General features: G+C 35.3%; 1 protein-coding gene across 2 annotated transcripts; it reads left to right on the forward strand.

Annotated features, from left to right (window-relative positions):
- Window positions 1-27,901, forward strand: LOC125650094 (neutral alpha-glucosidase AB-like). 2 transcript variants are annotated; one of them, XM_056165428.1, is made up of 22 exons: window positions 1-60; window positions 6,031-6,126; window positions 6,292-6,534; window positions 10,312-10,479; window positions 12,086-12,140; window positions 12,864-12,972; window positions 13,244-13,340; window positions 14,483-14,584; window positions 14,702-14,780; window positions 15,276-15,449; window positions 15,595-15,656; window positions 15,754-15,831; window positions 15,999-16,201; window positions 16,637-16,860; window positions 17,296-17,392; window positions 17,553-17,713; window positions 18,488-18,737; window positions 18,866-18,942; window positions 20,507-20,695; window positions 22,816-22,925; window positions 23,050-23,147; window positions 25,565-27,901. In XM_056165428.1, the coding sequence occupies exons 1-22, from the start codon at window positions 41-43 to the stop codon at window positions 25,675-25,677; spliced, it is 2,805 nt and encodes a 934-aa protein (XP_056021403.1). In that variant the 5' UTR covers window positions 1-40; the 3' UTR covers window positions 25,678-27,901. The 2 variants fall into 2 exon arrangements, with proteins under 2 accessions (XP_056021403.1, XP_056021402.1); XM_056165427.1 differs by having other exon boundaries at window positions 6-60; window positions 12,032-12,140.
- The last annotated feature ends 21 nt before the right edge of the window (window positions 27,902-27,922 follow it).

A 27,922-nucleotide genomic window follows, 5' to 3' on the forward strand; every position in this document is an offset into this window, starting at 1 on the left:
ACTTTGATACTGAGTTGTTCAATTGTTAGCCCAAAGAAAAATGGCAGCCACCACCATCCGGTACGTGTTCACGATAAGATTTTATTTGCATTAATGCTTGTCTTCGTTAACGAATTAAGATTTAATATCCTGTCAAACATTACTTTTATTGTGACTTTTCAATTTGAGCCTCATATTTCCATTAATTATCTTTTGTTGAGCAGAAAGTGATCGATTATTATGGACTCTTGCGTGGGATTCTCTGGTTGGCTAATTGGCGATTCGAATTTTCTCTGCAAGATGTTATTATATCTGAACCACGATGAACTTAATTCAGACGATTCCGTTTTTGGCATTCGTTTATTATGTCACAACATTACTTGAATACATTAAAAGTTTGTTATTTCCATCATAGTACATAATGTATAGCCATTTGCTTTAAAATTTGGTATTTCCCCTGTCGTTTGCCATCATCCTTTCCCTTTCATGATGAAAGCTGTGAATTTATAACTAATATGTTTTACGGCGTGACCGTGTTTGAGGGCGAAGCAAAAAAGTTTTGACATTAGTATCTATATCCAAAACAGGACAAAAACAACCCGAAGTTAGCACGCGGACGGAGCTGTATCAAAGCATCCTAATTTTTGGACATTTGATCCACCTATATATTAAACGCGGGAAATATAACGCAATTTATGTAAACAGTATATTGTGACGTCATATGCAGCGTCATTATTTAGCAAATTACAAACAAAGCGTTTGAACCACAACAAAAAACATGGCGTTAATGGTGGAGTGATTATATATGATTAAGAAAATAAGATTTACATGCTTTTACGGATTTTATGTATAACATCTCAGAACGACGTGAACTAGGGTAGATGAGATTCAAAATGGAGGAATACATGTCCACGCGCTAATATTCGAATCGACGCCATTGGTACCAAACTTTTCAAGTTCCATAGGTATGGTTTAATTTTTCATTATTTTCCTATATTTTCCTTTTAAACATGTATATACGTGTTACCTATAGGGAGAGCTCCGCTCTCACGGCCCTTTGGGCCGTGAGAGGGCTTCGCCCTCTATAACGCAATTGATGTAAACAGTACATTGTGACGTCATATTCAGCGTCGTTATTTAGGAAATTTACAAACATAGCGTTTGAACCACAACAACAAACATGGCGTTAATCGTGAAGTGATTATATATGATTAAGAAAATAAGATTTACATGCTTTTGCGAATTTTATGTAACATCTCAGAACGACGTGAACTAGGGTAGACGAGATTCAAAATGGAGAAATACATGTCCACGCGATAATATTCGAATCGACGCCATTAGTACCAAAATTTTCAAGTTCCATAGGTATGGTATAGTTTTTCATTTTTTCCTATATTTTCCTTTTAAACATGTATATACGTGTTACCTATAGGGAGAGCTCCGCTCTCACGGCCCTTCGGGCCGTGAGAGGGCTTCGCCCTCTATTAAAGATAGATCAGAAATATAATTGGCTCATCAGTAAAAAGCAGTTTTATAAGAAATGAATAATTAAAAAATCCATTTTTTTCCCGAATACAATTTGAATGATAATTGTATTTTAGGGATTTTAATTTGCATTTTTGCCCAGCTGCGCAGAGGTTGTGTAAAGTTTCTTTTTTTGTTAGATGTGTGGTCAGACAACACCCAGAACTGAATCAGATGTACAACATTTTTATTAGCCCCACGAGATACAACTTAATAAGAACAATGTTTTGTTATTTTTTGTTTTATGTGCGAATGTTGAATATGAACCAGAATGAGTTATTGCAGTCTTCATGCAAACTCAGTGATCCGAAGACCGAAGCCAGTGAATTTTACGGTCTGGTCAGTGAAAATTAAAAATCAGGAAGTCTGATGGGCTTGTAGACTTTTTGTAAGTCACACTAAATATATTATTTATTACTAAATTATTGGATTTAAATATTCTAAACGTCTTATTTGCTTAAATTTACCATCAAAATAAAAATAGATAAAAAAAATAGCACAAAGTAACAGGGATCGAAATTAACTTTTTTCACTACTAGCAAATTTTAGCTAGTGGATTATTTTCCAACTAGTGCAATTGAGCTTTTACTAGCATTTTTTAATCGATTGCTGTTTTACATGAATTTAAGAAAACAAGCATGTCTCTTTATCAAAATATAGGGGAAATCTTTTAAAATCTCCTTTAAAGTGCAATAATAAAAATAAGATTGTGAATTCTTTCATTTAAAATTTAATGAATTATCAGACAACATACATGGTGCATGGTGAGGGTCATAGGTTACACTTGTGCGGCGTACTCGCTGTCCAGAGATCTACCACCTATTTACAACATCATGTGGATTGAAATCTTGAAGACTGTTTGCACCAATTCACTATATGTTCAAAACTTTTGGAAATTTCATCTAAAAATTTCTAGTTGAAAAGAAAACCCCGCGAACTCGGAAGTGTTTGACTACAGAGTACAGAAGGACACCGCGTGAAACGGTGACACACTGTCATATGTTGTTTCGTGTAGATACGGACGAGATCAATGCTTGCTATTTAAGTCAGATGTCACTGAGACGCCCGAAGTGTGCTTGAAGTAGGCCATCTTCGATATCACTGACCAGTGCTCCCACTGGACCAGAATTTCCTTTCGCCACTTTTTCGGGGAGTGGCGCGGCACAAATAATCACATGCTTTACAATTATTTCCATCATATTATATATTATTTTATTCATTACACTTATTTTAACATTTTGAATCAGTTACATTACTTAATCATATCCAGCTACCATACCTAAACACTTCTTTCTGAAATGATAAGAAGTTGATTTGTTTGATAAATTCTATTATGGAAATCAAAAATCAGATAAGAAATCATATAAATATAAACTTCATGATGCTACACCCCTCAGTGAAAACATTGTGTACATTGGCCGAAATGCAGATGTCACAAAACATCAAGCCCAATTTAGAGTCGTATCTCTATTCCCTATTAAATTTCCGTTTTTGTATGGAAGACTTTGCAATTTGGACAGAATCAGATGTTTGAGCAGGTGGGGTTGACTGTAAAGCCAAACATAGATATTTTTATTTTTATTTTAGACTGACTAGGGTCAGAAGCTACAAGTTTACTGTCAAAATAGAATGGGGTGCATAGTCTTATCAGATTAGCATTTTTATACTGTTGTGCACCGAACTTCAAAGAAAATTATTTATTAAAATTGCTATGTCCATATCAATGGTGACCGACCGCATTGTTTATGAAATATTCGAACTAAAATCAAACACATCAAAATCAAAATCTTGTAATCAACGAGTTTGACCGCAAAAACAAACAATTGATGTATTCATATATACATTTTACACAATAATACGGCCAATTTAATTACCGGTCGGTTCTCTGGTTAATGTGGAGATGATAACACGATAATGAATGACTTTAAATGTTAAACAATTGACCACAGCAGGGTAAACAGCTGTCGATGTACTTTATTACATAATCACCGACTTTTTTGCAGCCATAAATTACCTGAGGCTGTGACCAGCTCTGTGTGCACTGGAGCGACGCGAGATTTCCGGTCGCACGCGTTGACTGAATAAACAGATTTTTACTGCATAAACAAACAGGCGATAATGTGTCACTGACAAAGGATTAAAAATACAATTTATTGCAAAAAGGGATTTTCGCCACTTTCAATTTTTTTTCGCCATTTTTGAAAAAAATTCGCCATTGGCGAAAATGGCGAAGCCCAGCTCGAGCACTGTCACTGACTGAGATGACCTTGGCCTTGGTTATTTATTCGATCCACGTTTACTTTTTCAATACTTGTATATTCATTCTGTAAAGCGTTTCTATGCACAAGACAAAATTATTGTAAACTTTAAAGTACAGCCAATAAACCGAGGAAATCCAGGAAAAGATCTTTTTTTTTTCACTCGCAAAAAGTTGCGATCACTTGTAATTTTTTACTCGCAATTTCAATTTTTAATTCGCATTTAGCAAGTATTTCCCCTTAATTTCGTTGCCTGAAGTAAGTGTTTGTACATTGTGGTTTGTTTATTTTGTAAAGAACGATAACTATACTTGTAATTGTCAAGATAACTTGTACGTTGATCACGTGAATATTAAACGAACAACTTGTTGAAAAAACAAAATGGCCGCATTCTGTATCGCACAACACACCGGTAATTGCTGCTTTATTGTATTGTACAATTAAAATGAACTTTGCCAAGTGCAATTATCTCTGATTTTATGCAATTTCTATAGTTTATAGAATTAATCAATCGTTTACATTTGATGTTAGTAGAGAAAGCTACTTCCTAAGGTGCACTCGGGCTGTTTTCATGTTTGTGAAAAATAAGTGAATTTGTAGTCTTGTTGTTTGCGGATGAAGAGAGGGAAAATACTGTGTACGACCGGTGTTATTTTTCTGGAATTGACAGAAAGGATGTCTTAGGGTGCATATGAATACGAGTAATAACCATAGTTTCAGTAAATTAATTGTACAATTTTACAATGCATTCCATAACGTATGTGATAAACATGTACTATGAAAATTTAAGGGGCCAGTAAATTTCACTGTGGGCCAGTAAATTCAGACAGTTCACTGGTCCGACTGGCCAGCAAGTTTTAAATGTTTTCGTGAAGACTGTTATTGAGTCTGAGAAATTTATATGAACGCATTATGTTAAAGTTGAACAAAATGGTGGAAACGAAAGCAGATCTGCAATGCATATCAAAGCATCCTTATTTATCTTACACAAGAAATAAAGAAAAGGGATGAGAACATGAAGAATTACGGACATTTAAGATAAGATGTAAATAAATCATGTGTCATAATCTTTAAAACAAAGAAACAGTAGAGATATGTTCACACACACACCTTCACGGAGTATCAACAGAAGATATACAATTTCCAGATGATATTTTTAACGGATTTCACTGGAACGTTTATTCCGTTGACCTCGGCATTACGTTATTTTATCGTGACAAAATGGAAACTGTAATAACGGGGTTCCACTGTACTAATAAAACTGCCCAAATAGCAAATATTAATGACTGATTGTACTGTTAACCATGACAACAGATATTTAGATCAGGATATGATGCAATGATTGGCTGTCTTATTTACACAGATGCTCTTTGACAATCTAGATAAAGGTCTTAAACATTTAGAGACTGAAGTAACCATTATAGGTACAGCAAAGAGCAACACATATGTACATGTATAAAATTACAGAGATCCAAATGATTTTGTGATTGATGTCTTCAAAACACTAATCAATACACTTTTTAATGCACATGTGATTTGTACCAACTTTCGTGGGGACAGGTATCTCATTTTCAATTTAAAACTGAGGAAATGTGCACTTATTTGTTTAAGACGTAAAACTGACTGTTTTATTTATTGGAGTGCATTTGAAAATGGCCAATGGACAGCTGAATCTCTGTTAACTCAGCTTACCATAACATAGTGCTAATGAAACTAATGTCAGCTAAAAGTGATCATTCAGTATTCTTTTTGAATTAAAATGACACAAAACAATTGAGTGAAAATGATTGAACCATGGCCACATGTGTGATAGTTTAAAGAAAATCTTATTTTTTTAAATGTACATGTGTAGAAGTTACATATCTGTCAGTTGCAAAAGATGACTTCCATCTGTAAATACATGTAGGTTTCGTCCTATCATCCTAAAAAATGAGGTGATGATTAATTTCTTTCAGACACGTGAATTGACATGTTTAGAAATCACTTTATGGGGAGCTCATACACATACTGCCAATAAACTGGCCTGCATTAAAATACAGTGAAAATTAACATTTGCTTTTAAAAGATTTGATGTACTATTCACTAATTTCCAGCTTCTCGGGTTCTAAAACAGGGAAGGGGATGATATGATTGATTAGTTTTGGATATTAGTGACTTTTATGTGCTTTCATATCAGCTGACTGCTGTCTGAAATATAAAGTGTTGTCTCTTGATACTGCTTATCATCCAGATGTTGTAAGAATATTTATAGTATATGATCAAATTACAGGTTGTCATCCTATCTGTGTTATTTGTTGTGGATAGTGCAGGTGCTCTCGGTCAATCGAGACAACTTCAAAACATGTGATCAGAGTGGATTTTGCAAGTAAGTGAAGAGATTTGAAATGAAATGAAACTTCAATTAAAAAGTGGATCTGAAAAAAAACCTTGTAAAAACTTAAATGAAAATGTATGATTATCACCGAAACTATTGATGTTTGGACAGATCTGTTTCCAACAATACAAGTTATTTTGCTGTATTTTATTTCAGGCGACATCGCAACGTACAGCCAGGGAATAGTCCGTATGTTGTACTGGCAGATTCATTAAAAATCACAGATTCTCAAATAAGTGTTCATCTACTAAATAGCAAAACAAATGTGAGACTTGGTCTGGACTTGTATGGCTTACAAGGAAACACAGCCCGGGTAAAAATTAACGAGCTGGAACCACTTAAGCCTCGTTACGAGATTCCTGTTGGGGATGTTCTTATTGGTGAACCAAAACAGCAGAAGTAAGTCTTATATGTACTGCATTTGTTGACAACATCTAGGACTGGGATGAAATTGGATTATTTATTTACATCATTATTCTGATTCTTTTTATTTTTATGTCCCTGTAGTCAGAGATTTGGGGGCATATAGCTTTCTGTCCATCTATCTGTCTGTCCACAAAAACTTTAATCCTGGCCGTAACTTTGAATGGAAGGTAATAGGGCTTTCATAGTTCGCATGTGTATTTCTTGCAATAAGAACTTTCTTTTTGTACCAGAACGTTTGACCTTGTGAACTTGAACTTGGGGATTTGACATACTATTGTAAAACGTAAACCTGGTCATAACTTTTGAATGGTTGGCGATAAAGGCTCTCACATTTAAAGTGAGCATTTCTTTTGACAAGACTTTTATTTTAGGTAGCAAAATGTTTGACCCCATGACGTTGGGGTTTGACCTACTTTTGAAAAACTAACCTTGGCCAGCATCAACTCTGCTGCAACTGCAAATGTTTCACAAACACATTTTTTGTGTTTAGAATGTTTCGAAGGCTTAATTAAGGTGTGACTTATCAATATCAATGGTTGAAAGTGGGAAAGTTGTATTAATTTTCACTCAATATAGTTTGATTTAAACAATAATCAACGAAAATGTGTATGTTGCAACCTTTTTAAAGATATCAGATATATAGAAACCAGAAGTATAGATCAACATCAGAAAAATCACACATTTTAGTAAAACAGAATAATAGAAATAGACAAAAACTTGTTAAAATGAAAAATGTCAACAGTTTAGAAAAACTGCATATTTATTTGGTGGATATTGGGGAAATTATTGTATAATAGACATACATTAAAGGAAATACCAGCATAGGAGTTATTGCCCTTGACAACAGTTTTATACGCCTGTCGAAGACGGGACGTAATATGGTATGGCGTCGTCCGTCTGTCTGTCCGGACCTTGTGGACAGGATACAGACTGAACCATAAGCCCTAGGACTTTACAATTTGGTACATTTGATCACCATGATGAGAGGAAGATGCCTATTGTTTTTCAAGGTCAAAGGTCAAGGTCGCAGCATCACTTATTAGGAAAACCTTGTGGGCAGGATACAAACCGAACCATAAGCTCCAGGATATTATAACTTGGTATATTTAATCACCATGATGAGAGGAAGATGCCTATTGTTTTTCAAGGTCAAAGGTCAAGGTCGTAGTATCACTTATTAGGAAAACCTTGTGGGCAGGATACAAACCGAACCGTAAGCTCCTGGATATTATAACTTGGTATATTTGATCACCATGATGAGAGGAAGATGCCTATTTTTTTTCAAGGTCAAAGGTCAAGGTCATAGATTTACTTAGTAGGAAAACCTTGTAGGTATACAGACCGAACCGTTGGGGCTAGGAGTGTCAAATTTAATACGCATATACCTTATTCCAAGTGGAGGAAGTCTATTGTTTCTCAAGGTCAAAGCTCAAGGTGGTTGTAGCAGGATTTCAATATACTGTACCTGTACTTATACTTTAGCACTAACAGTTTCAAGCAAAGGTGTGTGGTATATTAGCATATTTATGAAGTAGCGCATTCTAAGGCTATCCCTCTTTATATCTTGATATCCATTTCTACAAGCATAATAATGAATTAGCTCACAGAGGACAGTGCTAACTTCACTAAAATATGAATCCCACTAAAATATGTTTTCCTTGAGCAAAATCTACGGGCGTATTATGCCACGTTGGCGGTGCTCTTGTTTAGAATTATAAATACAGTGGAACCCCATTATTACGTTCCCCCTTTAATACGTTAGTCCGCATATTACGTTGGAATTTCAAAACACAAAACCATTTCTTAACAAACCTATATAAAATAGACCTCGTTATTACGTTGTCCTAAGATGCCGGGACTCGGTATTACGTTGTAAAAATTCCGACGAAAACGTAATAAACCCCTAATTGTTCAATAGTGATTCTCAAAATAATAAGCCATTCACACCTTGACTGCCTGAGGCAGTCACCACGTAAATTTCCTGGTCTGTTTGGGGATTAGAGACGCTTGACTGATCACGCTTCGATAGATCTAGCGACATCAATACAGGTGAATACCCCGTAACGAAGCCAGTGATAAACAATTAAATAATGTTTATTTAGAAATTGTACTCTTTGAAATTTACTTCATTTTTCATATTTTGATAATCAAAGAAATAATTTCTCAACTACCTGCGTGCTCAGCATAGTGTGATTACCTTCGCTATTAAAACTCTATTTACGGACAGCTTTGGTACCAAACATGAAAGACAAGATTTATCGTAGCAATATTAAAACCGCTTGGGTAAGTTCTTGGACATAGGTGACTAAAGGTGTTCAATTAAAAAATTGTCCGTTGTTTGGACATGCAGCTTGGGTGTTCGTAAATCTTGTCCATTCATACACCAATCAAACTGTCCTGTGTTATCGGCCGATTCGTGCACGGCATTTACCTCGGTGAATATTCTAAAATCCCCTGATGCGCACGTGATTTTAGTGCCATGATTTAGCGTTGTAAATGAAATCTTCGTGCATCATTATATTTTTTTATGTGGATTGCGCTTAAATTGTTCTTCGTGTTTATCGTTGGTGAGAAAATTGTGTAAGTGTTGGGTATTGTGTGCGTTTTGTGTCTATAGTTTTGTTGTTTTTTGGATGGGATTTTTTTTTATTGCGTTGTGTATTGTGTAATTACCGAACTTAATAAAAACGATGTTTTGTTATTTTTTTAATACGAATGTTGAATACGAACTGGAACGAGTTATTGAGAGAAATTTACATGAACGCATTGTTTTAAAGTTGAACAAAATGGCGGTCCAAACGAATGCAGAAAAGCAACGTTTATCAAAACATCCTTATGTATCCTACACCAGAAATAAAGAAAAGGGATAAGAACATGAAGAATTACGGGCATTAAAAATAAGATGTAAATAAAACAAAGTATCATAGTCTTTTAAACAAAGAAACAGTAAAGATATATTCACACACCCCTTCACGGAGTACCAACGGACGATATACAATTTCCAAACGATATTTTTAACGGATTTCACTGGGAACGTTTATTACGTTGCCCCTGGTATTACGTTATTTTATCGTGACAAAATGGAAAACGTAATAACGGGGTTCCACTGTAATTGATTATCTATGGAAAATATAAACTTTTTCATAATCAATACTTTACCTTTTTTTAAAAATTCTATCCAGTGAATGAAATTCCTCTGAAATATATACTTCTATCGTCTTTAATAAAGATTTTTTAAAAACCTATATTGATGTACCTGTTAAGGATTTCCAAGGTAATCTAAAGATTGTTTATGTATTACTTCATTATTGCATTTCATTATGTGTGATCATTCTCCATTGTTCCTTCTTAAAAAATGTCACAGCACACTGTCATTGTAACACTATACTAGTGCTAAATCATGACACCCCCCTGTTCGTATCACTATACAAGAAATAAGTGTCTCTCAGATGCAAATATGAAGATCTACCCAGTCTTTGAATGCATTTTAAAAAAGAAATACATGAACATGAATAAGATGTATAAGGTATGAATAGATAACTATAGCTCTTGTGATTTTATCCAATGAAAATTCTGTACAAATCGATACAGATATTTAATGTCAAGCTAATAACAAAACAGGAGTCTTTTAAGAGTTTTACCAGCTATGAGTTTAGGCTTGAAATCCATGTATAAAATCATAAGAGATCGGTATGATTTTGTGATGTCTCTATGGATACCTTATGATAGTGTTTTATTTTTACTTTCCAGCCTTAAAGTTTTAGATCGGGGTTCAGGAAGTGTAACATTAGGACTGGAGAAAAGTAAGATCGTTCTTTCGTATTCGCCATTCCGTGTAGACTTCATATCTGGAGAGGAGCCTTTGGTCAGCATCAATTCACAGGGCCTGCTGAAATTCGAGCATTTCAGGAAGAAGCCGTGAGTTTTTTTTTCCAGGTTTCATGTGTATATACTATAGAATAAGTAATAAAAACAATTTCAGAAAATTTTTTTTAGCAATTTTTTTTCTAAATAAGAATGTTGTTGAAATATATTTAAACTAGTAAATCAATTTTCTAACAAGGTAATCATCTAAAACTGTTTGAAATATTTCCTTTATTTTGAGAATTCTGATTTTATAATTGTCAATGGTAATTTTTGTAATATTTTTGTTTAATGTTATATACTTGGAGGATTGAGAATATGTTAAAATAACAGAATTTTTTTCTATATTTCTTTCATATATCAGTTGCCTAGATGAGTTTTTACTCTATAATCATGGAATTCAAATTAACATGTCACTAGTGGAAAGGCACATTAATAACTCAATACTTTTTGTGTTCATACTAACTGAAACTTAGGATAGGCCCAAACTGTATTTTCTCAGAAGTGTTTCAGGCTAATATCAAACTGTGATATCTCAGAGCATTGCTAGGATAGGCTCAAACTGTATTATCTCAGAGCATTGCTAGGATAGGCTCAAACTGTAATATCTCAGAGCATTGCTAGGATAGACTCAAACTGTAATACAATATCAGAGCATTGCTAGGATAGGCTCAAACTGTTGATATCTCAGAGCATTGCTAGGATAGGCTCAAACTGTTGATATCTCAGAGCATTGCTAGGATAGTATCAAACTGTAATACAATCTCAGAGCATTGCTAGGATAGGCTGAGACTGTAATATCTCAGAACATTGCTAGGATAGGCTCAAACTGTAATATCTCAGAGCATTGCTAGGATAGGCTCAATCTGTAATATCTCAGAGCATTGCTAGGATAGGCTGAGACTGTAATATCTCAGAGCATTGCTGAGATAGGCTCAAACTGTAATACAATCTCAGAGCATTGCTAGGATAGGCTCAAACTGTTGATATCTCAGAGCATTGCTAGGATAGACTCAAACTGTAATACAATCTCAGAGCATTGCTAGGATAGGCTCAAACTGTAATATCTCAGAACTGCCCTAGGCTAGGATCAAACTATAATATCTTAATAGAATCGTGCTAAGATAGGATCAAACTTATTAGATTAGGGTCAAACTGTGGTATCTCAGACATTGATTAGAGTACATGTACACTGTACATTTACGAGGAGTAATTTTTAAGTATTATTTAAAAAGTGTATTATTCTGAAAGCTTTGCTTTTTGACAGGTTTAATTTGATGATTATGATTGCAAATTTTTGTAGAAAAGTGGATTAAAAGCTGTATGGTGAACATATGTGTGAATACTCTCCTGGCAATAATGCCTTCTATTTTAGGAAGTACAATACATGTACTACTTCGCTGTGAAATCTAATCTAGTAAACGCCTGTTCAGATAATTATATTGAGATAAAATAGTGTAGTTCTAGAAATACTTAAATTGAGATAATACAGTTTGACTATACATGTGTGACTAAACATACAGCTTTGGTTGTTGTTTGTGTGTTTGTGTGTGCTGCTAGTTGCATGTTACGGTGACCAGAAGTCAGTAGCCTCTCTCTTGTCTAGGGGCTGGGTCGACAAGCTGACTTCTGTATTCTCATGGTTTTCCCAACCTTTCAGAGAGGCTCAGCCAGAGGAACAAGCCCCTGCGGAACCCACAGAAGAAGAGAAAAAGGTTGGTGTTAATGTCAGAAGTAACTTAGAAAGTGCAATCAATAAATGATATATTGAATATGTTTGGACTGATAGTATTTATGGTTCATAGTATATTATTCACATTCACATACTGTAAGTTGTTTTAATTCTGTAGTGCTAAAATTTCACGATTTGTTACAAGGGCACAGCAGTGCTAAAATTTAATGATTTGTTACAAGGGCACAGCAGTGCTAAAATTTAATGATTTGTTACAAGGGCACAGCAGTGCTAAAATTTAATGATTTGTTACAAGGGCACAGCAGTGCTAAAATTTCACGATGTGTTACAAGGGCACAATCTCTATGTTTTTAATTTCACATGGGAAAATCACTTCTAATATTTCAATTACGAAAGCATTGAAATATCTGTAATATATTATTCACTATAGATTTAATTTCGTTGAAAAACAATTGATAAATTGTGAACATAGTGAAATTAAAACCATCATGTTAATTTCCCAATCTACATTATTGATAATCTGTGTGGATGCATCCTATTCTAATTGTTTTATTATGCCTCCATCCAAGATGTGAATGTAGATTGTCTTGAATGGAAAGCATATGCTACATTTGAAAATTGGCCTCTCTGTTTGATGGCAGTGTGATTGTTTAATGTGTTGTGGCATATCACTGGTGGTTTAAACTGTTGTACATGTATTTGATTGGTTGTTTAAACTGTTGTGCATGTATTTGATTGGTTTTAGGAGGAAGAAGGTGAGAAGAAGGAGGAAGATGTGAAGGAGCCGGAACAGGAAGAAGAGTCTGGACTGTGGGAAGAAACTTACAAGTCTTTCCATGACCCTAAACTCAATGGTACTATTCAAATCAACCATCCATCATTGCATCAATAATTATCTGGGCTGGTTAAAGTTCATTGGACCCATGATTTACAAAGACAATCATAAAATGGGTTTGTCGTTATGTAAGATACATGAACATGAATGCCCCATCACCTAAACTTTCATAGAATGTAATTACATTAAAAATTTGTATGTGTATGTACATAGTAAATATCTCTGCAGTAAAAACGTGGGGATGTTCCATGTACACACTGTGTAACGCATGACTTGTTTTCACCTTGTAGGTCCATCCTCTGTTGGGATTGATGTCTCCTTCCCGGGTTTTGAGAATGTGTATGGAATTCCTGAACATGCAGAGAGTATGGCGCTGAAGACCACAAAGTAAGTGATAGATCAGTATATATACACTGTACAGCATGACAAAGTAAGTGATAGATCAGTATATATACACTGTACAGCATGACAAAGTAAGTGATAGATCAGTATATATACACTGTACAGCATGACAAAGTAAGTGATAGATCAATATATATACACTGTACAGCATGACAAAGTAAGTGATAGATCAGTATTTATACACTGTACAGCATGACAAAGTAAGTGATAGATCAATATATATACACTGTACAGCATGACAAAGTAAGTGATAGATCAGTATGTATACACTGTACAGCATGACAAAGTAAGTGATAGATCAGTATATATACACTGTACAGCATGACAAAGTAAGTGATAGATCAGTATATATACACTGTACAGCATGACAAAGTAAGTGATAGATCCAGTATATATACACTGTACAGCATGACAAAGTAAGTGATAGATCAGTATATATACACTGTACAGCATGACAAAGTAAGTGATAGATCAGTATATATACACTGTACAGCATGACAAAGTAAGTGATAGATCAGTATATATACACTGTACAGCGTGACAAAGTAAGTGATAGATCAGTATATATACACTGTACAGCATGACAAAGTAAGTGATAGATCAGTATATATACACTGTACAGCATGACAAAGTAAGTGATAGATCAGTATGTATACACTGTACAGCGTGACAAAGTAAGTGATAGATCAGTATATATACACTGTACAGCATGACAAAGTAAGTGATAGATCAGTATGTATACACTGTACAGCGTGACAAAGTAAGTGATAGATCAGTATATATACACTGTACAGCATGACAAAGTAAGTGATAGATCAGTATATATACACTGTACAGCGTGACAAAGTAAGTGATAGATCAGTATGTATACACTGTACAGCATGACAAAGTAAGTGATAGATCAGTATATATACACTGTACAGCATGACAAAGTAAGTGATAGATCAGTATGTATACACTGTACAGCGTGACAAAGTAAGTGATAGATCAGTATATATACACTGTACAGCCTGACGGAAGTGTGTACACTTAAGAGTTGCTTGTTTTTAGTCTTCTTGTTAAGATTTAACTTGCTCTTGAATGAAGTTTTAATATCAAGTTGTCATTAGAATTGTAATTCGTTACAGAGACACTGACCCGTATCGTTTGTTTAACCTGGATGTGTTTGAGTATGAACTCTACAACCCAATGGCTCTCTATGGATCTGTGCCTGTCATGTGGGCACACAAGTAAGTTTTGCTGAGGTTAAAGTTCAAGTTAGACACCTGTTTTTCTCGTGATATTTCAGATGCTGGAACTCAGTGATGCAACTTATTGAAGTAACTGTCCATTTTGTATTTCTGCAGTGAGAAAAGTACTGTGGGTATTTACTGGAACAATGCCGCAGAAACCTGGATAGACATTAGCTCTACCACTGCAGACAAGGTAGGGATTAGTTTCTGTTTTCTTAAAGCCCGTAGATCCACCTTTCCACATGTATTTGAATACAGTAAAACATAGTTGTAGCAAACCTCCAGGGCCAGTCAAAAACAGTTCATTATGACCAAACTTCATTATATCCAAGAAAATTTTCATCTCATAGGGAATGAATATCACTTCACAATAAGCTTGAATTCGTTATAAGCTTGTTTGTTATAAGTGAGTTTCACTGTCTTTAATATTATCAGATAATAATTACACTGCCAGTAAATCTATTTAGAATGATACTATTACACTGCCGGTAAATCTATTTAGAATGATACTATTACACTGCAGGGTAAATCTATTTAGAATGATACTATTACATTGCAGGGTAAATCTATTTAGAATGATACTATTACACTGCAGGGTAAATCTATTTAGAATGATACTATTACACTGCAGGGTAAATCTATTTAGAATGATACTAATACACTGCAGGTAAATCTTATTTACTTGTAGAATTTCTTTTCTAAAATTGCTGATCTTGTGAAGGGGAACACCGAGATGGCTCAGATGGATACCCATTGGTTCTCGGAGAGCGGGATAATCGATATTTTTGTCATGCTAGGACCACGCCCCAAAGATGTGTTTAAACAGTATGCTGCTCTGACTGGATCCACAGAACTCCCCCCAGTATGTCTTCATCTACTTCATCAATTCTGCATTCATTTTACACAGAAAGTTATTTTTAATTCTAATTTACTGGTGTTAAGAAGAAAGAAAGAAAAAATAGTAGGAGAAGCATGCATTTTGATAATTGTGAAATGTTGTGTTACAGCTGTTTGCGATATCATACCACCAGTGTAGGTGGAACTACAACGACCAGGATGATGTCAGGAAGTGAGTATCAGTCACGGGGGGGGTGGGGGGGTCATTTTAAGATTGATTGATGTAATATGTCATTGACTGACATTAAACTCATGCTTGGTTCTTTCAGTGTGGATGCCAACATGGATGTATATGACATTCCGTTTGATGTGATTTGGTTAGACATTGAACATACAGATGGAAAAAGGTGGGCGTACAATTACTTTTAGTATCATTTGTGTGTATGGTTGTCAAGTTTTACAACAAAATAAAGGTTTATATCTTAGTCTGGTTTTTGAAATGCACATTGTACATTACCAGTGAGTAATTGACTCTAAGAATACAGTACTGATTTGAGAAACCCATTTATTGTAGATATTTTACTTGGGATGCTCACAAGTTTCCAGCCTCCAAAGATATGTTGAATGGTTTGTCTGTGAAAGGAAGAAAGATGGTGACCATTGTGGACCCCCATTTAAAGAGAGATGATAACTACAAAGTGTACTCTGATGCCAAAAACAGGGACATGATGGTGAAAGGAAGCAATGGAGTGGAGTATGAGGGGTGGTGCTGGCCAGGTAAAACTAGAGAACTGTATAGACAGGTAAAACTAGAAAACTGTATAGACAGATAAAAGTAGAGAACTGTATAGACAGGTAAAACTAGAGAACTGTATAGACAGGTAAAACTAGAGAACTGTATAGACAGGTAAAACTAGTGAACTGTATAGACAGGTAAAACTAGAGAACTGTATAGACAGGTAAAACTAGTGAACTGTATAGACAGGTAAAACTAGAGAACTGTATAGAGGTAGTGTTAGACAGGTAAAACTAGAGAACTGTATAGACAGGTAAAACTAGAGAATTGTATAGAGGAAGTGTTAGTCATGTAAAACTAGTGAAAGGTAGTGTTGGACAGGTAGAACTAGAGAACTGTTTAGGAGTGATATTGGCTGTTAAAGTCATCGATCAGTCACTGAATATCAGTAATTTAGACTAAATGTCTCTTACTAGGGTCCTCAAGTTGGCCAGACTTCCTGAACCCCGAGGTCAGAAGGTGGTGGGCTTCCAAGTTTCAATACAATGAGTATGATGGCAGCACCCCAGATCTGTATATCTGGAATGACATGAATGAACCGTCTGTATTCAACGGACCAGAAATAACGTTCCACAAAGATGTACAGCACTATGGAGGATTTGAAAACAGAGATGTGCACAATTTGTACGGTTTTTATGTGGTAAGAACTCTAGTTTGTATAGGTGCAATACATATGGACAATAAAGATCTTTATCCGATATTAGGCCAATTAAAATTAATGGATAGATTATCATCCCCGCCCACCCCTCAAAAAACTGCCTGTCCTGATTTTTTTTATTTTCGCAAAAATTACGATTTCAAACAAACTTGCTTCCCAGTGACATGAGTGAATGATTAAAGTCACAGAATGTTGGTTTTATATCTTCTACCAAGGATTCTTTGAATGTGAACTTGATTAACACTTTGTGTGATGCTTTTTGTCAAATAAATAAAAATAAAAAAATAAAATCCTCCCACCCGCCCCATAATATTTTGTGTTCCCGGATGATAATCTACTAATTAAGTTGAATTGGCCTTAGTTGGCCCACTAATTACTACTGTGAAATGTTTAACTTAAATAACTTGTTCTATTTAGCAAAAAGCCACAGCTGAGGGAATCTTGATGAGATCCAACAATGAACAAAGACCTTTTGTTCTCACCAGAGCATTCTTTGCTGGTTCCCAGAGATTTGGTAAGGATATGTAAAGATAAAAATACAGAAATGCCGTCGGTTTAATATATGCCAGTGTTAAATCAATGAAGGAAAAAACTGACATTGTCACTTTGAATAATCTGTTTTAAACTACTTGAGATAAGAAATGCCATTGTTATGACAAGTTTGTGTGTAACAGGTGCGGTGTGGACAGGGGACAACATGGGGGAGTGGTCACATCTCAAAGTGTCCAATCCTATGTTACTGACGCTAAACCTGGCAGGAATCACGTTCTCAGGAGCAGATGTAGGGGGCTTCTTCAGGAATCCCGACAGCGAATTGCAGACTCGCTGGTACCAGGTAAAGACAAGGCAATCAGCATGCACTAAGAAACAATTAGGGAAGGAATGCATCAGAATAAAAAGCGATTTAAACCAAATTCATTCCATGTCATTAAATGTCACTTTAGAGTTATGCAGTATAACTCTTATTTTCAATTTGTACATTTCCAGTTTACAATGTATAGTCAAGCCTTGTTAATCCAGATGTCTTGGTTCCAGGCTAAATCAGCTGGATTAATGAAGCATGAATCACATGGATCATAAAAATATATATTTCATGAAAAATTTATTCCAAGAAATCTTGTCTAGTAAGGACTGATTTGTTGGGATCTAGGTAAAGGAAGTCTTGCTGCACACATACATCATGCAACTCATAAAAAAAACCTCCCACAGACAGTGGTTCCTTAAACAAACTCCCAGACAGTGATTGTAAAACACAGCTCCTAAACAAACTCCCAGAGTGATTGTAAAACATAGCTCCTAAACAAACTCCCAGACAGTGATTGTAAAACACAACCCTTAACAAACTCCCACAGTGATTGTGAAACACAGCTCCTAAACAAACTCCCAGACAGTGATTGTAAAACACAACTCCTAAACAAACTCCCAGACAGTGATTGTAAAACACAACCCCTAAACAAACTCCCAGTGATTGTAAAACACAGCTCCTAAACAAACTTCCAGCAGTGATTGTAAAACACAACCCCTAAACAAACTCCCAGACAGTGATTGTAAAACACAACCCCTAAACAAGCTCCCACAGTGATTGTAAAACAGCTCCTTGATGTTTTAGGCTGCAGCTTTCCAACCATTCTTCAGAGCACATGCCCACATTGACACGAAGAGGCGTGAGCCATTCTTATTACCTGAGGAGAACATGAAAATTGTCCGAGATGCTATTCGACTGCGGTACAGTTATCTCCCTTTCTGGTACACTCTGTTTTACCATGGTTATCGTAGCGGAGAGACAGTAATGAGCCCACTGTGGGTGGAATATCCAGAAGACAAAAGCACATTTAAAATGGATGATCAATATTTGTTAGGTAAGGTAATGTTTAAAATATGGGCAAATCCGGGATTTCTTGAATGTGCTTAAAAAATGTCTCCAAAGTGTGGAGTTACAGACTGACTTTGGTTTACTTTAAATGCATTATTGTACTTCCCTATTTAGGATCTTCACTTTTGGTTAAACCAATCACGGAGCAGGGATCCACTGGTACAACCGTATATTTCCCTGGTAACAGTGATGTAAGTATTGGTATTTCCTTGGTAACGGTGGTGTATATATTATGTGAAGGGTGACTGGTACAACAGTATATTTTCATAGTAACTATGATGAAAGAATTGATATGAAGTCTCCCTGATAACAATGATGTGCATGTATGTACAGGACAGATAGAAAGGAATCTTTGAATTTAATGAATTACATTTGTCAAATTGTTTACGATATATTTGTATGAAAATGATACAAGTATTTATATAGTATGTAATACTATATTTTCCATCATTGAATCCCCCCCCCCCCCCCCCCCATTAAATTGAATACTGTAAAAGTGGTTTTTTTAAGCTGGGGGTAAAGTACATGTTTTTCCACATCCAACATTACATGTGGGGGGAATTCACTGTGACTGAATACACTACTTGTATATATTATATCAAATATTTATATCTATAACGTGAGGGAAATTTATGTGCTTATTACGTGACCGCATGATTAGTGTAAATTTCCCCCACGCGTAAATAACCACTTTTACTGTAAGGGCTATTCCAGAAATAAATACATGGGGGGGTCGGGAGGCACCTTTTGTATATACCAAGCACCCATAAAAAAAAATAAAAAATTACCCCATGACCCATCAAATTAATAAACTCATTTTACAATGACCCATCTAATAAAAAAAAAAACTAACCAGACCCACGACAAAAATATTTTTAAAAATGAAAACGGTACAAATCTCGCAAGGTTTTCGGGACAAACATTCTAGTCAATGACGCGGTAATGCCTGTGTGACATTGTATCACAGTAGTTCTGAAGAAACGATGTCACATAAACAATCAAAGGCATCTATGGCAGGAATGTTGGAAAGATTGGGAGTCCAAACGATGCTATTATCATGAAATGGGTATGGATATGTTTTTCCACAAATCGTTCGTCTTCTAATGGAGCCCGCACCCGGAGGCCTCTATATCACCATCACACCGACTGATAAATATAACGCATCGGCACCCTCGTATAAATCAACTAAGGTTTGCCTATTTTTATTAGAAAACGGAATACCTATTGGTTTCAAAATATTCCCAAAATCGATGCACTGTAAACTGTAATAATCTACAGAACAGAGTTCGCCGCCATCACGTCCTAAGGGACCCTACTAAACGCGCCTCTAATTTGAAGAGTGCCGTAATGGAAAGTTGTGCGCTGCAAAGAGTGACAACTCGAATAGTTCTATGTTACTTCCGATTTTCGATTTCGAAAGCAGCATTACGAAAGCACATTTTCAATTTTCTCTCCGACGTTTTGTAACCAACACGACAAGAGCGACAATAAAAATGTTCTGAAAACTCAACACCCACGTGGCACAAAATAAGACAATAGAAACTACCCACTACCCATAAAAAATATTTTTTTAACAGTCCAACCACGGACCAATTAAAATATGAAAAAATACGACCACCCACACAAAAAAATATCGTTTGCCGCCCGACCCCTCCATTTGATCATTTCTGGAACAGCCCTAATACATTTATTTGCAAACATTTTTATCTTATGAGCATGTATGTCTATTGTCATTTGTTATTTAACGTTGTCTAGGTGTGGTACGACACAGAGACATATCAGAGTTATGCTGGCTCCCAGAGCACATATGTAAATGCACCTCTTGGAAAAATCCCAGTCTTTCAGAGGGGTGGAGCTATTGTCCCACGCAAAATGAGGGTGCGGAGGTCCTCGTCTCTGATGGCAACTGACCCTTTTACTCTGGTTATTTGTCTGAATAAACAGGTAACTGACTAATTAGGGCATCATACAGGTAACTCACTAATTAGGACATCATATTACCCGACTAATTAGGTTATCAAACAGGTAACTGACTAATCAGGGCATCATACAGGTAACTCACTAATTAGGTTATCAAACAGGTAACTGACTAATCAGGGCATCATACAGGTAACTCACTAATTAGGTTATCAAACAGGTAACTGACTAATCAGGGCATCATACAGGTAACTGACTAATTAGGTTATCAAACAGGTAACTGACTAATTAGGGCATCATACAGGTAACTGACTAATTAGGGCATCATACAGGTAACTGACTAATTAGGGCATCATACAGGTAACTGACTAATTAGGGCATCATACAGGTAACTGACTAATTAGGGCACCATACAGGTAACTGACTAATTAGGGCATCATACAGGTAACTGACTAATTAGGGCACCATACAGGTAACTGACTAATTAGGGCATCATACAGGTAACTGACTAATTAGGACATCAAACAGGTAACTGACTAAGTAGGGCATCATATCAAATCTGTGGAAGCCCTATGGTAATCACTGTATTCATTCATTGATCTGTTTGTCTCCCAGTCAACATGTCTGTAACCATCTTCACAAGTCAAGGGTTATTGATTCGTTACCTCGCACTAACCCTTGACATCAGTTGCTATTTAAAAGTTGGGCTCGAGAAGAAGGATGACGCAATACGCTAAAATTAATCAGCCAATGGGATTTCTTGTTTCAGATGAAAGTTTGGTAAGGGAATGAACAGAAAGTAAAAAATGGCGTCCGTTGACGAAAAGATATGTGAAAAATATCAAATCGATCATTTGACTGAAAACCAAAAGCTTTCGATATCATGTATCAGAGAAGGAAAAGATGTTTTTATTGGGACTAAAACCGGCAGTGGTAAATCGCTATCTTACGAAGTTGTTCCATTATTTTGGACAATTTGTTTAATTTATTAAAACATAGTCGACAAACGTACTTCGACAATCCGTCATTTTCATTCGGCTCATACCCCGAACCCTCGTCTAATTGTTTCTTCAAGCAAAACGAACTCCCGAAAATCAATCGACGGTATCTGTCTTGTACTAATTGGTCACAAATTCTACACCATAATGCCGTCGCCATGCGTGTTTACTGTTTAGTTTTGTTTTCAATCGACTATAAAAGCCGTTGTCTGATTGGTTTGCAGCTTCAGGCTGCAAACCAATCATATTGCTTCTTCTCGAGCCCAACTTTTAAATAGCAACTGATGTCAAGGGTTAGTGCGAGGTAACGAATCAATAACCCTTGACTTGTGAAGATGGTCTGTAACAAGGTATCTCAAATAATTTTTGAAATACAAAACTCCTTATTAATTGAAGGATATTTCAGAAGACGTTTATTGATTTTAAAGTCAGAATATCAAAGGTGAAGGTCATAATGATATGATGAAGAATGGATTTATGACATATTGGGAGTAATTGTCACCGAAAAACTCCATATTCATTACTCAAGTGGACAATTGTTCAACTTTAATACAGACTTGATATTTGGTGGGCATTAGGTGAAAGTAAAAGAATATTCTTATATATGTAGATTTTGGGCCACTGGATCAAAGGTCATCAATGTGTCAAATTATTCACCAATTTTATTGTGGGGTCCTGCAGTGACTTGTCAGTTTCCAAGTTTATTGGTCATTTGTCAAGCCTGTATAAGAAATGCAATTCTGCAAATAAACCAAAAAAAAATACCAACCTTTATAGATGATAGTTTTTAATTTCGATTTGAAAGAGTGGAAAAGGGGGTAATGATATGTGCTTGAAGTTCTGGGTACTGTAGTTGTCCATTTTTCTACACGGTATATATACATATCCACTTTAGCTGTGATTATAAAAAAATTCACGGAATTTATTAAGCACTCTAAATAAATGAATGATAGTATTTCACATAGATCTGCAGTTTTGTGCCTGTAGACTGCACAGAAGTGTAATAAAGTATGCCTCCAGTATTTTTGTAGATAAATCTGTTGACTCTTCCTAATTATTCAGTTAGTTATACTTACCCACTAAATGATAAACAATGTGAAACTGTGTATTATGATACAGTGTATGATTATTCTATCTTATTTTTAACAGGGTGAAGCTTTGGGAGATCTGTACGTAGACGATTATAAATCCTATGCCTACAGAAATGGAAATTACATACATAGAGCGTTCAGCTTCAAAAACAATATATTACAAAGCAGGTCAGTTTTTTGTCAGATTTAATCCATTTTTTAATTTTTTGTCTCTGACATATTACAATAGCTTCCATTTTGTTAGAGTTGAGTGTACAATATACACATGTACATCATGATATTTTGTTTTCAGTAATGCGGATCCAAATGGAAGAGGATCCAGCAAAGAATGGGTGGAAAAATTAGTGATAGTAGGATTTCCTAAAGCTGCATCTAGTGTCCATATTACAGGTAAGGCCATGTCATAGGTAGGCTCAATTTACATTATAGGTACATGTAGGTTCAATTTACATTACAGGTAGGTTCAATTTACATTACAGGTAGGCTCAATTTACAATACAGGTATGACCGTATTATACCGTATATACTCGCATATACATGTAGATCGGGTTTTTTTTGAGAGTAAAATTTTGACTCTGAAGTCTATGTCTACAACCCCAATTTTTTTTTTTTTTGGTCTCACAAGCTGCGAATTGTGACATTTAAAAATGGTGTTTTTAATGCATTAATATCGTTTTCATGAATAACAAATCACCAGGAGTGATCGTGTAAACAGCAAAAGAACAATCCCAAGTACTTACCACAGTTCACTGCAATGTTATTAGTGAAAATATATTTAAACTGTAATTCACTGCTTTTACATGTTGATAAAAGTCAACACAGAGCAGAGTTCCCTGCAATGTTATTTAGTGAAAATATATTGAAACTGTAATTCACTGCTTTTACATGTTGATTAAAGTCAACATACAACATTTTTGTGCGAACATTTCACTATTAAAGAACGAGCCCGATTACCGGTTGTAAAGTACATCGGTATTCTATATATCAGTATTAAATCGTTGTATGTAACCAGTACACTAAATAGTCACTCCAAAGCTAGAAAAATAGGTTTTGATGGAAGGAAAATCTGATAGGAAATTCAGTAATACTTATAAGAGGGTCAATGTGAAATTCCTAAAAATTTCTCTGAAAAATGGGTCCCCGACTTGCATGCAAATCAACTTACATGTGTGTACATACAGTAAGTAGAGCAATGTAAAATATAGGTAGGGCCATTGTACATCACAGGTACATGTAGGGTCACATAATAGGTAGTAGCATTTTACATTACGCAACAGGGTCATACCAACATTATACATGTTGGTAGGGCCATTTTACATCACAGGTAGGGCCATTTTACATCACAGGTAGAGCCATATTACATCACAGGTAGGGCCATTTTACATCACAGGTAGGGCCATTTTACATCACAGGTAGGGCCATATTACATCACAGGTAGGGCCATATTACATCACAGGTAGGGCCATTTTACATCACAGGTAGGGCCATATTACATCACAGGTAGGGCCATTTTACATCACAGGTAGGGCCATATTACATCACAGGTAGGGCCATATTATGAGATTGATCGCTGTTCATAACCTTCGGCTTTCATGTATGTAATGAAATCTAATGTGATGTAAAAGTAGTTAAAACTTACATGTACATGTCCTGTACGTTTGCTAATGCCAAGATTTTGATCAACTCTATTATGTTTGTGCATGAAAAGCAGTTACTGCCTTCATTGGGCGAGGCCTGGTCATTGTTTAAGGTACACAAAATAAAATGTATTCCGTTTAATATGTATCATATTCTCCAACGGACATATATCTATATGTATTGGATTACATGTCCAAAAATTAGACGTGTCTTTGTAAAGTCGGTCGGTCTGTAGACCATGTGTTGTCTGCTCAATATCTTTCGACCCCTATGCATGATAACTACCAAACTTGGTACAAGGGTTGCCCTTGGAGAGTAGATGATCCCTATTGACCTTCAGGTCATATGGTCAAACCTCTGGTCTTAAGCCCATGTGTTGTCCGCTCAATATCTTTTGACCCCTTTGCTTGATAATAGCCAAAGTTGATACAGAGGCTTTCCTTAGAGAGTAGATGATCCCTATGGATTTTCAGGTCACGTGGTCAAAGGTCAAGGGTCAAACTGGGCATAGGAATATACTGACCATTCAATGTCTAGAGAACCCTTTGCTTGACAGACATCAATCTTGGTACACTGATACGTCTTCAGGAGAAGATGACCCCTATTGATTTTGAGGTCACATGGTCAAAGGTCAAGGGTCAAACTGGACATTAGAATATACTGTCCACTCAATATCTTGAGAACCCTTTGCTTGACAGACATCAAACTTAGTACACTGGTGTATATTCAGGAGATGACTCCTATTGATTTTGAGGTCACATGGTCAAAGGTCAAACTGGACATAGTAATATACTGTCCACTCAATATCTTGATAACCCTTTTACTTGACAGACATCAAACTTAGTACACTGATACATATTCAGGAGAAGATGACCCATATTGATTTTTAGGTCAAAAGTCAATTGTTGAACTGGACATAGTAATATATTGTCTCCTATAATTTAAGAATTATTTGCTTGATTGTCACCAAACTTGGTACACTGGTACAGCATAAGGAATAGATGACCCCTATTGATTTTTAGGTCACACTCTTGACATAGGAAGATATTGTCTGCTCAATATTTTGAATTGATGATACTACTATCAATTAAATGATGTGTGTATAACCCTTTTCAATTTTGCACCATGGGGGCATATGTGTTTTACAAACATCTCTTGTTTTTTTGCAGTTGCTGGGAATTCTCAGTCTCTACATCATAGTTATGACAGTGCCACCAGAATTTTAACAGTTAGAAAACCTGAAGTCAATATAGCAACAGATTTCACAATCACCATTCAGTAACCATTCTCATCATTTATCCGTACCATCCAGAAAGAGCCAATCAGAAATTGTGTTACATTTCAAAGCTCTTTAAATTGTTTGCTGTTATCTCAATCTTTTTTGACCTCAATTTAGAATCAAATGAAAGGTTACTTAGTACATGGTGTGATAATTATATAGGGTTCGTATGGACATTTACCAAGTTTAAGAGAATTTTATGCTTTTATATAAACAATTTTTTCAAGGAAATCACTACCATGCATTTTGCAGTATTTCATATGATGTGTACTCTAAAGCTGACCAGGATAACCTGTATCTCCTCTTTTTGCCAATTTAAATTTTGTCAAAGGTTTTTTTTTTTTTACGACCTTCTATTATTTACAATAGTTTCCAAAGAATTCAGATACATATGACTGCAGGTATTTTGTTTAAAAGTATCAAAACATGTAGTTTTCAGGATAGTAAATATGTACTTACAAATATTTAAATATAGCACATTCCATATTTGTTACTGCGAGGCATATGAATGCCTTGTAATTAACATTTGTTAAATGATTCTATAATGCTAAGTCCTAATAGTACAGTTCTTATTTATTTGGAGTTTTCGTCAAGAAAGGAAAATGTTACTAAGATATAGAAGAGGTTCAATGATAGAAGTCATAGATGTATATGTAGTCCTATAGATTCAAGAAAAGCAGCTGATTACTCCGAGACTATTGATCTACGTTATTTGAACAAGGATGTAGGGTAATTTACACTGTACTGATTCTGTTTATGATTTTTAGTATTAAAAATAATTTTTCATTGATGATAAAAATTAACTTCTATGGGTTTGTGAAATAAATAAAACATACATTTCCCTGAATGAAAAACTTTCAAAGAAATTTTTTGTTGAGGTTGTAGAATTCATAGAGAAATGTGACTCCATTATATCCAAGATGTCATCTAATGATAAAACTTTTTAAAATCAGTAATTTATGAATATCGTTAGTACTGCAAATGGCCAAAGTGATGCTTTTAGTGTTTCATGATATCGTATGCTAGACTTGTGAGGTAAGAAAGTGCTGTATCATTAGTGTAACTGATTGCAAGAATTATATCCTGTATTATATAATCTCAGGTTTCCAAAATTTTTTTACGGTTTTGAAACTGTATATTTTCCTGTGACCAGACAGAAACTTACAATATATACGTTTGATTTTAAGTTGGGGTATTAATATTGTGGGCGAACATTCATCGTTTTGGTGTTTGCGCATGTGCTAAACTGCTTAGTGCTCCGTATATACATTGTATATATATAGTTGATAACTTAAGTGCTATCAAAATCCAATAAACAATGTAATGCATAAAAATATTTTTCATTAATATTGGGAAAGTCGTGGAGTTGCAAAATCTGTGTATAGATTCGCTGTACATGTACGAATGATATTGTGGAATTTTCTGTAAAACCTCGGTGTTGTGGTGCACGTAGAACAGCTCCAAATCCACTCAATTCTGTTGCCATTTGGACAGGAACATTTGCACTAATTATTCTGTACTCTGTTCACTACACATGGAAAAGATATTTCTTTTGTAAATCAGCAATAATATAGAAACTTCAAATGTCCCGAGAGAAGACTCTGGGCGAATACTATTTTTTGTTTATCACATGAATTGGTACATAGGAGGTCACGCTGCAATGTTTACCTGTTTAATGTTGCACTTAAAATTATTTTTAGATCGGTAAAATACATGTACCTATACCTGTATAAAACTGCTAGCCAGTATTTGTTTAATGATGGGAAGATTTGCAATATCAATTGTCATTCGTTATCTCAGTAGATTTCTGCTGAAAAAGTAGGGAAATTCAACCTTGGGCATTTGCATACATGTAAGTGGTTGAAGTACAGTGGATATGCGGTTTCACAATGTCATATTTTGTGACGAATATTTCTGGGAACATCAACTGTTTGTTTTTGCGATAGAAAAATAATTACGCATCGAACATTTTTTGAAAGTGTTTTTTTTTCCGTTGTCACAAATGTTTTGTTTGATTATCTACTCATGTACATTGTAGATGTGTGAGTATATGAGACACAATGTTGATGAATGTCGTACAAATGAATTGGTATGGCGGTCATGTTGATTTATCACCTGTCATTCATGTCAGTATGTTTGGTTATCTCTTCTTCATGAAACTGAAGCAAAAAATATTGCAAGTCCAAATTTGAGTGATAGTCATGAATAAAAATAACATAAAATGTAACTGTGTTGTCATTTCAGCTGT

This window comes from Ostrea edulis, chromosome 5 (genome assembly GCF_947568905.1).
Source record: "Ostrea edulis chromosome 5, xbOstEdul1.1, whole genome shotgun sequence".
Classification (NCBI taxonomy): Eukaryota; Metazoa; Mollusca; class Bivalvia; order Ostreida; family Ostreidae; genus Ostrea; species Ostrea edulis.